Source organism: Ambystoma mexicanum, chromosome 2p, assembly GCF_040938575.1.
Source record: "Ambystoma mexicanum isolate Mex_15411 chromosome 2p, UKY_AmexF1_1, whole genome shotgun sequence".
In the NCBI taxonomy this organism is placed as follows: Eukaryota; Metazoa; Chordata; class Amphibia; order Caudata; family Ambystomatidae; genus Ambystoma; species Ambystoma mexicanum.
The window spans coordinates 841,510,084-841,525,194 of NC_090923.1; the positions used below are offsets into that span (position 1 = coordinate 841,510,084).

General features: G+C 48.0%; 1 protein-coding gene across 12 annotated transcripts in view; it reads left to right on the top strand.

Annotated features, from left to right (window-relative positions):
- CCDC9 (coiled-coil domain containing 9) overlaps positions 1-14,455 on the top strand; it is a 1,357,226-nt gene extending 1,342,771 nt beyond the window's left edge. For all 12 annotated transcript variants that reach the window (XR_011302042.1, XR_011302041.1, XR_011302040.1 and 9 more), the window contains one exon: positions 13,445-14,455. Coding sequence is in view for 6 of the 12 variants with exons in the window: in XM_069644542.1 (XP_069500643.1) it covers positions 13,445-13,449 (5 nt within the window). In the remaining 6 variants the exon portion in view is untranslated. The remainder of the gene's footprint in view (positions 1-13,444) is intronic.
- The last annotated feature ends 656 nt before the right edge of the window (positions 14,456-15,111 follow it).

The following is a 15,111-nucleotide window of genomic DNA, read 5'->3' on the forward strand; positions in this document are numbered from 1 at the left end:
CTCCTCGACATACCATCAGGCGGCCCATTCCTCGTCGCAAGAAGCCTACAGGGGATGAGGCAAGTCAGGGGGATCTCGCCGTCGTCATCGGGGAGGCCAAGGCGGCAAGGCTGACGCCAAGCAAGACTGAACCGGCCATTGCGTCGGGCCCCCACCGAAGCACCCCGGTGGGAAGCCGGCTGACTAAGTTCGTCAGCGTGTGGGAGTCCAACTCCACCGACCGTTGGGTGCTGGATGCCCTGGCCCACGGGCACACTCTGGAATTTCTAAAGAAGTGCCAAGAAGGGAGCAATCGAGCTCGTCCCAAAGAGGCTCCGGGGCTCTGGGGTATGCTCAATATACTTCCTCGTCAGAAAGAAGACAGGAGGATGGCGTCCCATTCTGGACCTGCGCCGGCTAAACAAATACACCAAGGCACAGAAGTTCCGGATGGTCACCCTCCAGCACGTGCTGGGCCAGCTGGAGGAAAGAGACTTCCTATCATCGTTGGATTTGGAGGATGCGTACTTTCACATCCCCATCCTAAAAAGACACCGAAAGTTTCTCAGGTTCGTAGTTTAAGGGTGGCACTACCAGTTCAAGGACATCCCATTCGGATTGAAGTCGGCGCCCAGGGTATTCAGCAAGTGCCTAGCTCCAGTGGCGGCGCGGCTGCACCTGCAGGGGATCCACGTCTACCCCTACCTGGACGATTGGCTCATCCGAGCAGGAACAAGGGAACTTGCCGTCGAACACACAGCAAAGACCATCCGGCTGCTCACGGACCTGGGATTCTCCATCAACTTCACCAAATCCCACCTGGTTCCGTCGCAGGTCGCACTGTTTCTGGGAGCCAAGCTCAATACAGTAGCGCGACTGGCCTCGCCTTCGGAGGAAAGGACAAAGGCCATCCTTGGCAAGGTGCAGCATCTGCTGGCCACGGACGTGGCCAGGGTGAGGGCCATCAAGTCCCTTCTCGGGATGATGTCCTCGTGCATCTTTTTGGTGCGCCTGTGCTGGCTTCGGATGCGTCCTCTACAGGAGTTCCTCGACGCCCGTTGGATACAAGCGGCAGGCAGTTTCGAGGACAAGATCTCGCTCGACGAGGGCTTCTGCCAAGCAATTCGGTGGTGGGGCACCCGCACACATCTCGCGGTGGGCACGGACTTTCAGACCCCAGTACACCAAATAACGGTGACGACGGATGCCTCCTTGGAGGGGTGGGGAGCGCACACCGGAGATCTTCACGCGAGAGGCCTTTGGCTCCCAGAGGAGAGGTAGCTCCACATCAACATGTTCTTGGCCCTCAGGTCGTTCCTCCCGTCCCTCAAGGGCAAGGTGGTGAGGATCTTCACTGACAACACCACCACGATGTTCCACATCCGGAAGCAGGGAGGAACCAGATCCCCAGCCCTATCCAAGGAGGCCCACGATCTGTGGCACTGGGCCGTCGCCCAGGGGATGTTTCTGGTACCCTTCCACCTGGCAGGAATAAAAACCACCATCGCCGACTCACTCAGCAGGGAGCTGCGCTCGTGCCACGAGTGGGAACTATACCAGGATCAAGTGGATCGACTCTTCCAGCGATGGGGCAAACCCCAGATCGACCTGTTCGCGACGTCAACCAACTCCAAGAGCCAGAGGTTCGCCAGCAGGTTTCCCCAACCGAGGAGCATGGGCGATGCTTTCTCGTTCCCCTGGAACAGCCTGTTTCTGTATGCGTTCCCTCTGTTGCCGTTGCTGCTCCAACTCCTCAATCAACTCAAGAGGTCCCAGTGCAGGATGATCCTCGTCGCACCTGCGTGGCCGAGACGGATCTGGTTCCCGGACCTTCTGGACTTGTCAGCGTCCCCACCGATCAAACTGTCAACGGACGCAGATCTTCTCTCCAGAGAAGGAGGCGCCATCCTTCATCGCGTCCCGGGGTCGCTGAACTTGCATGCCTGGCTCCTGCAGCACTAGAGTTTGGAGGGTACGATATCCCGGCGGACTGCAAAGAGGTCCTTGTAAAGGTCAGGGCGTCCTCAACTCTCAAGTGCTACGGACACAAGTGGAAGAGGTTCTCTGTCTGGTGCCGTGCACAGAGGATTAACCCTCTACGGATTACGGCCCTTCAGGTGCTACCGTACCTACTATCGCTGGCCAAGGCGGGACTGGCACATGCTTCCATCAAGATACACCTGGCAGCGATTTCCCGATACACCAGAACTACGGGACGTCCATCCCTGTGGTTTTATCGCTTGGTGAAGGAATTTATGAAAGGACTGTTCAGATTGTTCCCGCCGGTGAAGGCTCCGGCCCCGGCGTGGGAGCTCGAAGTGGTGCTGACCAGGCTCATGGGGGCACCATTCGAGCCTCTGCATTCGGCACCGTTGAAGTTCCTGTCGTGGAAGACAGCATTTCTTGTGGCCATCACCTCCGCACGACGGGTGGGAGAGATCCAGGCCCTATCCTGCAAGCCTCCATACTTGACTTTTCACAAAACGAGAGTGGTGCTGAGGACGCACCCCTCCTTCATGCCCAAGGTGCCGTCAGACTTTCACCTCAACGAGCACTTGGTGTTACCAGTTTTCTTCCTGTCGCCTTTGTCGTCGGCCGAGAGGACTTTGCACTCGCTGGATGTAGCTAGAGCACTGAAATTCTACGTGGACCGCACTAAGAGATTTCAGAAGACTTCACAGCTGTTTGTGAATTTTGGACCTGTAAATCAAGGGAAGGCTCTCTCGAAGGCTTCCATTTCCAGATGGCTCTCCGGCTGCATCATGCACTGTCACCTGTTGGCAAACTGACTGTTGCCCGGCCGTCCGAGAGCCCACTCAACCAGAGCGATCGCTGCTACCACGGCGTGCTTGTCTGGTGTGCCCCTGCTGGACATCTGCAGGGCTGCTACTAGAGGTCGACGCACACCTTCACGAGATTCTACTGCGTCCACCGGGATTCCAGGGAGGAGTCCAGAGTCGGCCAGGCAGTGCTGCGCAGCCTGTTCGCTTATAGTGAGCCTGGTGAGGAGGTAAGAGTTGCTTAATGTTGAGTTTATGTAATGCTTAATGTTGAGCCTTGCCACCTCCCGTGGTTGTACTGCTATGTATTCTTATATTCATGAGCATGTGAATCCTTGCCAGACCCAATGCTGGAGAAGGAACAAGTTACTTACCTGTAACTGTTGTTCTCCAGCATGGGTCTAGCATGGATTCAAATGCGAACCCTCCCTCCTACCCCTCTGTGGCTCTTCACTTGGTCATACTGCCACTTTACGTGCTACCAAATCTGAGGATGGCTGCCAGGGCGGGGATTAGGGAGAGGGCAGTCATTGGCTGGGGGCAGTATGACCCAGAGACCAGTGATTGGTTACTACTAAGAAAGACGGATCAGAAACGAAACTGATACTGATTTTTTTTCTTTACCGAGGATTACCAGCCTGACGATGGGGAATATTCATGAGCATTTGAATCCATACCAGACCCATTTTGGAGAACAACAGTTACAGGTAAGTAACTTGTTCCTTTTTGTATATTGAGCTGGTCTTGCGATCTGTCTGCACATTCTGTTATCCAGCATTGGTTCTTTCATAGATTCACATGTTGTTTGAATATTCTCTGCCAGGCTGGGAATCCTTGGTAAAAGTAAAGCAGTTTACATTTACATTTTAAAGCTATCACTTTAGTGCTCTTTTAGTCATTTTGGGTGATATTGCCCCACAGCCAATTGACAGGCCTTCTAAAACTCCACCCTCAATCTTCAGATTTTTTACTGCACTTTCAGTGTTGGGAGTCCCCAAAGAAATCTCTGTTCTTCGACAATTTGTTGGTTTCTTAGGTTTTTTGTCTTCCTCTTTGTAATGCCAGGAACTTCCTCTGCTCATCTTTGGTGGTGGTCCAGCTTCTCAATGCCTGCGGACGTACCGTTCGGTTCCCTTTTGTTGAGGCCTAGGATCTGTCCGTGAAACTATGTCTCATACCAGGAAAAAGAACCTTTTCAAGGCCTGTGCTACCTGTCATTTGAAGAATGATTTTATGGCGAATGTTCACGACTGCTTCTACTGTTTATTTCCTGACCATTCGATCGGCAACTGTTCCATCTGCCGCTCGTTCTCCATCAAGAAACTTCGAGGCAGTTACAGAAGATTGACTCGGCTAGATGTATGTGCCAAGACCTCTGGTACAACCTCTTTCCCTAGTCATCCTTTCATTAGGCAGAGCAGACCCCTGGAGCGCACCTCCTCATCCAAGAGTTCCAGGTCCCAAGATGACTCTTCCCATGGGAAAAGAGGTAAAGAGGGTAATGCGACCCAAGCTCGGGCTGCCACCACGTCAACAACATCTTAGTTTACGATCCAGTCGGCAACAGCCTGGTCAACTAAGACTGCTTCATCGTTGTCTGCTACGAAAGTCGCATCTGTGTCTTCTTCTGGTCTGTGCTTGTCTTCTGCCAAGAAGCACTCGTTGACGCCTCCTTCTGGCCTGTTGACGACCTGTAAGTCTACCACCCTGTCGACGAATCACAAGCAGACCAAGTCCTCTGTTTCGTCAACGGCCTCTTCTAAACCAATTCCAACAACAACTTCGTCCACGACTCCATTTATAGTGCACTGAATCCCAGCAACGTATGTGGCCACTACGACCACCTCGTCCATGGCAAGAGTGCACTTCTTATTGACTGCGGCTTAAAGAGGCGTCTCAAGCTGGGGATGCTGCCTCTGCTTACCAAGGCCTACTTGTACCCATCTGCTTTTAACACTTGGCCTGTATGCTCCTCCTGCTGTTTCTAGACAGACAATGGTTTCACCTGAGGACATAATGCAACCTGTCAGTGATGCAAAACTTGGAGGGTCAGGAAGTTTTTGTTTTTTATAATGACACCCACTTAGAGGTACTATCTACTTGAGCTGGCGCTTCAGAAAGTATGCCGCCCCCCCAAAGGCTGTCGCCAAGGCTGGATTCCACTCAGCCAGTGCTGTGTGACCAGTCTATGGACACACTATCCACGCTACAGACTCTGGTCTCTGAGTTGCAGGATACGCCTCCTGCTCTATCTTTGCCGCCACATTAAAAGCTTCCTGCAGACCCATTGCCTGCTCTTGCACCTCCTACTGGGTGCCCCTCATGCTTTTGCACACGTCTGCTCTTACTCCTCCTGCTACACTCATTGATACTATGTCGGAGGATGACATCTCTTATTGTTGTTTCCACTCGCACTAATGCCTCAGACTAGTTTGATAATGTCGTACCAGGGGATGATGAACCGGAGATTTTCCCCCAGATGAGATTGGTTCCTTTCATGCACTCAAGTCTGCCTCAGAGCTGCCATGTTGATTGATCTTGTGTCAGAAGGAGGAAGGTTTCTTATGCCAGCGGAGAGAGCATAATAGAAAGTCTCTGGTGTCAATACCTTTCCTCGACAACCTCTGTGAAGACTTTCTCTTAAACATGAGAAATCCCTTTGCTGCCCATCCACAAAAAGGACAGATTTAAAAAAAAAAATACATGGCTCCTGATTCACTGAATAGGTGTTTATGGACACAATCCAGTCCAGACTATATGGCATCAGTGATGGCTTGAAATCATTTGGAAAATTCTTGTCTGTGTTCAGTTCCACCCGACAAGGAAGACAAACTGCTAGATTCCTTCGGTAAACGCATCAACTCTACTGCCATGGCCACCATTAAGGCGGCTAATGCTATGGGTAGCATGTCCGATTATGACCGGGTGCTATGGTTTAAGATGGGCCATGTATTGTCTCATATATCTGAAAGACCCAAGCAGTGCCTGTCCCAGAGTCATGCACCTGTTAGAGCAATACGAGGCATTCAGCGGATTGCGAGTGAACTGGTCCAAATCCATCCTCTTCCCGCTAGGGGACACCTCGTCGGCAAACTTGACGTCTGGCCCTTACCAGATCGAAAGAGAACAGTTCAAGTATCTGGGGTTACGTATCACGAAGCAGTTGTCTGAATACACAACCCTGAATCTCTCCCCCCTCATGACAAGATTTGCAGAAGATACTCGCCATTGGATCTCCTTGCCATTAACGCTGATGGGCAGAGCGGCCCTGTTTAAAATGATTGCCCTTCCTAAATTCTTATATATCCTGCAAAATGCGCCATTATACATTCACCAGCGAGAATTTCACAAAATAGAGTGCATCCTTCGGAAGCTGCTATGGGGGGGGAGGACACCCACAAATTGCTCTCACCACGCTCCAAAGGTCTATCTGGGAAGGAGGCATTGGACTGCCCAGGATATAGTCATATTACTAGGCCAGCCAGATGGCAGTAGTAAATGATATGCTCCACGGAGACGGAAGCCTCCCACATATCAAAGGTCTTATCTGTAATGCCACAACCACGCCTCTAGAGCATCTGAATGGAGGCCTGAACCGCACATCACACACGGATATGGCAACGCATATAGTGAGAATATGGAAAGATTCACATCAGTACCTGGGATGGGGCAGAAAGCTAACGCTGGCACAATCCCTATGGAACAACTGCAACCTTCCCGAAATAAGAAAGTTGCCCAGATGGCCTGAGTGGGCCCAGCGAGGAATCGCCAGTATAGGAGATGTGGTTCACGAGGACAACCTGGTACCATTCGAGACATTGCATGAAAAGTTCTCCCTCCCAGACACAGAGAGGTACCACTATATGCAGCTGAAATACGCTTGGATGACCCACAGACTCATAACACGAGACATGCCGGAAAGCTCCCCATTGGAGAGAAACATAGTTTTGGACCGGGTGGACCGGAAAGTCACCTCTACCATGTACAATGTGATAACATCTTGCGCGACACCGGAACTAACCAGCCTAAAGGCAAAGTGGGAACGAGATGTGGGTCCACTTCAACCGGAGGACTGGGTGGAGGCCCTGATGTAGCCGCGAGAAGCGACCATTTACTCCAGACTTAGACTGGTCCAACTGAAGATCCTGCACCGCACCTATTACCCAAGAGTGGCTCTCTTCCGCTGGGACAAATCCTCGGACGCACGATGCCTACGCTGCAAAAGTGAAGAAGGTACCTTTTTCCATATTTTGTGGGAATGTAGTAGGATACAACGGCTCTGGCAGAGATGCTGTGATAAACTGTCTAGCGTTATAGGTAAAGAGATACAGAGATGCCCAAAACTCCTTCTCCTGGGGATCTCCAGTGACACTGACTTTTCCCGTTATGAGAAGTTGCTCTGGTCGACTGCGGCAGCAGTTCTCAGGCGGAACATTGCGCAACTGTGGGGATCGGAACGTACGCCAAGCTTTGAACATTGGGTCACGGATGTGGACATATGCGCTATAATGGAACATAGAGTGTACGCGGCGAGGGGTTGCCCGCAGAAAGCAGACAAAATATGGAGAAGATGGGAAGAGGCTAGCTAAAGGACAAGATTGGTCCACAGCCTCTGTGACTGAGAGTTGCCCCGGGAGAGGGGGGGGGGAGATGCCTCTGCCGAGAATATCCTATGCCACGAGATCTGTTGTCAAGTTGACAGTCTGTCGGACCATGGTCCCGGAAGTTGAGTTTAATTCTTTTTGGAATGTTTGTTTTTTTCTGTTTTTGATTGATTGTCTTTCTCTACATTCTATCACATGTACCTGGAAATGTAGATTTTGCATATGTTCCTCTCCCCTCCTGTCCACCCCTTTCTTTCCCTTCCGCTATTACCCCAAACTTTCCCCTCCTTCCCCACGTCCCTACCCAGTACTGCAGAGAGATAAGTGTAATGTTGTTTTATGTTTAAAAGCAATAAAATCTTTGATAAAAAAAAATAAGATCGGCCCTGTATTGGATTTCTTTACAGATGGCCTGAAGGATGAAGCTTTCGCCCTCCTTCATGAAGGGGAGGCCACTTTGGACATGCTTTTTCTGTGGTATAGATATTTCTGACATTGGATTCAGAAACCGAGGGAACTGCGATGTTCTACGCCGACAACGCTAGCTCAAGGCTACCCATTTCCGTCCGGAGGTGCAATCAGGCCAGGCTCCGACGCCAACCCTCCACTTTCATACCCCAATGAGCGGGCGTCCCTCCAAGTTCATCAAACAGTGGCCTTCCATCACCAGGGTCACATGCTGGAATTTATTGGGCTCCGTTCCTCCCTTGTCAAAGGTTGAGAAGCACTTACCATGACTACTGCGAGATGTTCATTCTCTCCTCTCTAAGGGGGCAATCAAACGTGCCACCTTTCAACAGCAAGAACAAGGGGTGTACTAGAGATACTTTCTTGTCCATAAGATCTCAACGGCTGGCTGGTTCGGGCAGGGTCCACAATCAGTTGCTTAACATCACTGGGGTTCTCGATCAACTATGCAAAATCTTGCTTGACCCATTTGCAATGCACTCTGTTCTTGGAAGCTCGGCTGAACCAGCTGTGTGCATGGCTAACCATCGGAGGACCGAGTGAAAACCATCCTTGCGAACGCTTACTGCTTTCGAAAAAAGATGTTTGTCGATCCGCACCTGCTGGAAATGATGACATCCTGCATTCCTCTAATCCAGCACTGCAAGCTCCGGATAAAGCCTCTCCAGGAGTCCCTCGATGCACGATGGAAGCAAGTCAGTGGCGCTTGGGAAGAAAGATTAATTTCACGCGCCCCTTCCACAACGATTTCCGCTGGTGGATGCTTTGCTCTAATTTCACTCAATGAGCACCATTTCGTCTGCCGGACCATCGGGTCATGGTCCAAACGGACGCATCTCTGGAAGGCTGGGGTGTCTTCAAAGACCATATCTATGCCAGGAGTCTCTGGTCCCAGAAGGAAAAAGAGTTACACATCAACGTCCTGGAATCGTGCGCTGTCTTCTGGGCCTTCAAGTCTTTTCTTCTGCAACTTCAGGGCTGAGTGGTCCGGGTGTTTACTGACAACATGGACATGTTTTCCATCCACAAACAGAGCAACACCCTTTTCCCTGTTTCGTCAATGGAAGCTCAGGCCCTTTGGAATTGGGCTTTGGCCCATTCTCTTCCTCATTCTGTTCAACCTGCCAGGGTTATGTCGACCTCTTCACTACCAAGGAGAGCAAGACATTTTGGTTTTCGCCAGCATATACCACCATGCAGGGAGCCTAATGGATACCTTCATGTTCCCTTGGGAAGGAATGTTCCTGTATGTGTTTCTTCCAATACTTATCATTCCTCAAGTGATCAATGTGTCTAGATGGCAGCAGTGCAGACTGATCTTGGAGTCCTCCGCTTATCTGAGGCAATTTGGGTTCACTGATTTTTTTCTCAGACTGTCATCTGCACCACCCTTCAGGCTACCGCTTCTCCAGAGACCAAAAAGCAGTGCTACACCACGACCCGACCACTCTCAATCAGACCGCCTAGCTCCTGCTTTCTTAGAATGTTGTAGTATACCTTTGCCTCCAGATGTCAAGATGTTCTGGCCAAGGCATGGGACACTGGTGTCTTCCATGGTTTCCTGCTATGAGTAAGTGGAGACGTTTCTCCATCTGGTGCTCTGGTTGTGGCCTCAACCCCTTCTGTGCAAGCTCAGGACGTCTTGCCCTACCTTGTTTCTTGCACAGACCGTTCTGGCCCATTCTTCCATCAAGGTATACCTTGCCAGGGTTCAAAATTGCTGGGAGCTATTTAGCCCCATGAGCTATTTTTGGCTCTTGAGGCAAACTGGTGCCATACAAACAAGCCTATGCAACATTACCTTTCTGTATCTATGAATGTGTATAAAGAACAATTAAAGACCTATTTAAAGCATAATAAATTGTATACAATGGACAACATTTTAAAGTTTGCATCTCACGATATGTGCTAGCTCCTGGTTGCATAGCGGTAGCTCCTGCCAATGAGTTTATGGCCGATACACCCCCCCCCCCCATGAGCTCGTTTTAGCTCCTGCTCATAAAATCTGAATTTTGACCCTGCCTTGCTACCATTTACACATTTATGCGTTCCCCTGCAGCGCCTTCTCTGTGGTTAAAGAATTCATTAAAGGACTGTTCCACTCTTTCCCTCGTATCAGGCACCTGCTCCAGCTTGGGAGTTGAACATGGTCCTGCCCAAACTCATGGGGCCACCTTTCAAACCTGTGCACAAAGCCTCTGTAAAGTTCTTGTCCTGGAAGACTGCTTTGCTGGTTGCATCACCTCCGCGAGCCACGTGGGGGAAATCCAGGTTCTCTTGTTCAAACTGCCCTACTTGACTTTTTTCGCGTGAACCCAAATTTCATGCCAAAGTCTTCAGTCCGTCTTCATTCCACCTAATGTAACTTGTGGTGTTGCCTGTCTTTTTTTGGCTTCCCCTTTTCTCCAGCAGAACACTGCTTGGATGTGGTGAGCGCCCTGAAATTCTGCATATCTTTCACTAAAGATTTTCGCAAGTCTTCCCGGCTGTTCGTGGTTTTTGGTCTGTTAGGCTTGGGCGATGCTATTTCAAAGTCATCCGTTGCACAGTGGCTGTCCTATTTTATACGCTCATCGTCTCTCTAACAGGCCTCTTCCTGGCCGACCCCACGCCAAATCTTCAAGGGCATTTGCTGCTACAATAGCTTTCTTCTCCGGTATTTCCCATTCTGGATATTTGCATGACTGCCACGTGGAGATGATACATAGCGCCACAAGATTTTACTGCATCAACAGGGAATTCCACGAAGCAGACCAATGTCAGCCAGGCAGTGCTACACAACTGGTTTGGGTGATGTGACGGTTACTTCAGGGGAGCTTTCCTCCTCGCATTGTTGTTATTCTGTGTACTGCTTTATAATCTAGTCAAACAGCATGTGAATTTATGAAAGATGCAATGCTGGAGAAGGAATACGTTACTTACCTGTAACTCCTGCATTGGTATCTTTCATAGATTTATATGCGACTCTCCTGCCTACCCTGCTTGGGTCGTCTTGCATCTTTTTGCCATGTTCATGTGCGCTTACCAAAATCTGAAGGTGGCCTCCAGGGTTGGAGCTAAGGTGGACCTGTCAATTGGCTGTGGGTCAATATGACCCAAAATGACTCTACTAGAGTGCTAAAGTGACAGCAGTTTTAAAATGTTAATGCAAACTGCTTTACTGTCATGGAGGATTCACAGCCTGACGACTGGGAATATTCAAACAGCATGTGAATCTATGAAAGATACCAATGCTGAACAACACGAGTTACAGGTAAGTAACTCATTCCTTCTTTTTCTTAAGGGTGCTTATAATGTGTGCTTTTTGTGCGCTTTCTCTTCCAACTGGTAACCCTATAGTTGTGTGCCTTGGAAGGTTAAGTTGAGAGCCACAAACTTCAGAATTCTCAGTAAACCTGACCCGAACATAGAGGTAGCTGCAGGCTGATAGAGATGTTCCCATGGTAATGGCAATCACCCTTACCCTATCAAAAGTGACATTGGATGGGTATTCTGAATTATAGTGCATCCCGGTGGTTTACTCCTATCACTGTTTGAGCACTGATAACTCTCTTCCATTATAATTTCATAATGGAGTTCCTGGACATCATCCAGCAGGGCTTTGGCCGTATAAGAGTTGTAGGTTCTTGTTCTAAAAGGTAATAGAGCGTCTGCATAGTAATTAATTATTCAGCACTGCATCAACCTTTCTGTTGGGTCTCGCACTTCTGCTTCTTATGGTGCCATAGGTCAACCTGTCAAACTAGATAATAGGTAGTCCGCTTGTAATGATGTGGGTGGTTTTTCATTCTACTGTGTGGACAGATTTTTCCCATAAAACCAGGAATGTCATTCTTTTTTGGCTCTTTCCATTATTTTAGCATCTTCTTGCACACATCGTTATCAGTGGAAGGCCTCTTTTAGCATTTTCAGTGAATTGTCTGAATGGGTGATGGCTGACAATCGAACAAGCTTGTTCTTCTCAAACCCCAGGCGCTGCAATACTAGTCTTAAGTACTTTACATATGGCTTCTCTATTAAAACATCCCTTTAAGCTATTATGTATTATCCTACTCTACTGGCAAAGAGGAGGAAGATGAAGATGAGGGGGGATGATGGCTCACTGTTTTGCTTGTGCTCATTCCCCCACTTGATTCATGCTAGGCTTCCTTGTCTTCTCTCTGGGTTTCCCTAATGGGATCATTAATCTGCCCAGCTGATTTGAATCACTTTTTCTAAGCTTAATGGTACTGTCGATTAGTATGCTAGCTTGGATCAGCCTTTTCCAATAATGAAAATGATCTAGCTCCGAGATGATCACCTGTAGTATTGCCAACGAGTGTTGTACTGGCAACAGGCATTGCAACATTGTAGCATTATCATTTCATATTCTTGTGAATGTGCTCTAGGACATCCTGCGACACGCATGCTCACAGTTTCATTTTACATTACCGAGATGTCCACAGGATCGCTGGTCGCACCTCCTTCCCCCTCTTTTGTTACTTGTAATTCTCATCCATCTGGAACCTTGGCTTTCTCGTCCTGAAGGCTGCAGGTGGGTTTCGGGGAGGGGACGTCCTGTCGACTCCAACTTCTGCTTGGCCAAGTCAAGCTGCATACTCACCACAGATGGGCCACAACATGCTTCGATCGCCAAATTACTCAGCAGTTGGTAATTTTGTACCAACTGCATCCTGGAAAAGCACCACTGGCATGCCCTTAACACTCGAATTGTTGTCCCAGAAGAACACGTAAAAAAGCATGTGGCTTGTGTTTTAGTTATTGTTATACCAGAATGAATATGAGTTAAAATAAAAAGGGATTTTTAGTAACTATTCTAGAATCCCTAATGTGAAGGCAGATTGACTTTCTGATAGTAAGGACTGGGACGGGGGACAGTGGCATGGGGGTAATCATACCATTTATTGATTGCTATATAATTGATATATGCCAGCTCCCCAACTTACTGAATGTCTACTGCTGCTGGGGCCTGTTCTGGGCAGATAGAAGGCATGTTCCATCGGTTACAGTTCTTTCTGCTGCGCTCGACATTGAAATGTTTACAAGGTGTTCATTATCTGGCCATTATAAACTGAGAGGGAAGGGGTATATGACTGCAAAGCTGTCATCTGTTGCGCTGGAATGTGTTACCCTTTTGAGCTGAAGTAGGTTACTAATGTTATCAGTGGAAGGCCTCTTTTAAGCTGGCTTTGTGCCATCGTCCCGTCCTGGATAAGGTTCACTCACGATGAAGGTACATGTAGCTACATCAGAATTGACCTACATGTCAGAACACCTCCTTCGCCAATGCTCGACGTTTAGTCGAGGACCTCTAAAAACTCCCTGAGGCCGTAAAGTAAAGCAAAAGTGGTGGTAAATTGTGTGGATCCTGGTATGTTTTTCTATGGTAATGGCATCACTGTGCAGTATAATTTCAAGTAGAGTAGTTTGACATAATATAAGCGGCTTCTTACTGAATCGGCATTGTTTAGCTACTGTGACAGAAACTGATGCTCTTATGCTGAAAAAAGACAGGCTTGCAATGCCCGTCAAGCTTTTTCTGTGCATGATGTTGGAGGTACCGCTATTCTTTTTTCAATTGCAGGTTCTCAGTTTGTCTACTTTCTTTTGCAGAATGACAACCGATCTTGAGCGACTTGTCCACGTGACTCCATCCAAGACCTGCCATATCCTGCCGGTGCTCCAAATCCGTCACACTTTGTTTGCTGCTCTGTTTGGACAGAACCTTTTATCCCTTTTTCACTCGCACTTTCCTCCTCCCCGGCGAACATAAGCCATTATTTCTACAGCTTTGGCCATGATTAATGCATGCCAACTCCCCACCCTGCTGCTGTGGTTGAGCCTTCCAAGCTTTTAGTGGTGGGCCTAATGAGATTGCATCTTAAGTCATTAGGAGAGGTTGGCCAATTACCGATCCGCAGTCCTTCAGCCTTACTGTACTGTGCACTTTGTGGATAAACCCAATCAGGAAAGTAAAGAAGTACCGTGAATTCTCGGCTTCCCGTTTCCATGTTTTTGTCTGAAGGCAATCATGCGTTTTTAACCTGCATTTCAACCCTGTGTCTTCCCCGAGTACTGGCCATCTTTGTTTTGAGAGTTTTTGTTTCGTGCAACTAATGTGCGGAATATTTGTCAAGTTCATCGTGCAATCAATCACGTTTATGCCATCGAGGACTATGAAAATGACTGTCACTGTATGCTTAGCACCACGAAATGTGGATCTTTTTTTTTTTTAAACTCTGGTGCAGACGAATAGACCGTGGATGTCTCAGGACGTTCTTTATGAGCAAAGAGTTTAACGATTAAAGCCATAGTTCACTGTGTTGTACTTGACGGAGCTAAGCCTTGGAAGTAATAAGCATTTGCACATGTTCTTATTTAGCGTGCCCAAATCCTAAAGAGTAAGTGCTTTACTCCATATTGTCCACTGGTAATCATCACGACTGTGTGGTATGTGGCTTCACTGTGGAGGTGTGTGTCCCCCGAGTGCACTGTGGAGCTTCTGCCCTGCCAGTATTCACTGCAAACACAATACAAGACCCTGAGTGTCTTTTGCTGCTTTTTTGAAATGCACCAAAATGATTGTTTAAAAAAAATGTGTACATTAAACGTTGATATATTGAATGTTTTTCTATGTCTTTTATGTTCAGAGATGGCAATATATATATGTGTGTGTGTGTGTGTGTGTGTGTGTACAAATCCCTCAATGGTGAAAAGGTTGAGCTAGAGCAGTAAACCTCCTGGGTGACATCTTGTTTCGACATAAGGGCAAAACAGCATGTTTGCCATTTTTGTTTGGTCACCAGTTGGCTACATGTGGTAATAGGGCCACCGTTTTTAGGCCAAAAGCACTAGTACAACTTGAAAAAATGCATGCCACAATCTTCCCTGTTCATTCTTGAAAAGAAGTGTCTTCTACCCAGTGATCCACTGCTCAATTGCTTTAATACACACAATCTGTTCTGGTTAAGATGAGTGCCACTGAAAAGTTAATCATACATGGCATGTGTGATAAAAGTTACTATATATAAAAAGTTGTGCCCTTTGATATTGATCTACAAGTAAGCATAACATGTAGTGTCTACTGTTTCAATTACCAACTCCAGAAAATAGCCTACCCAAAAATGTCCTTGGGTTAATTATTTTCTCTGTGTTCTTTTAAAGCAATCTAGTCTCAGGGTAACCTTAGCAATTTTTTGTTATTATTATAAAAATACAACACATTAAAACAGAGCATCAATATAGGCTCAAGATTTTAAAAAGAAAATGTTATTTTTGTT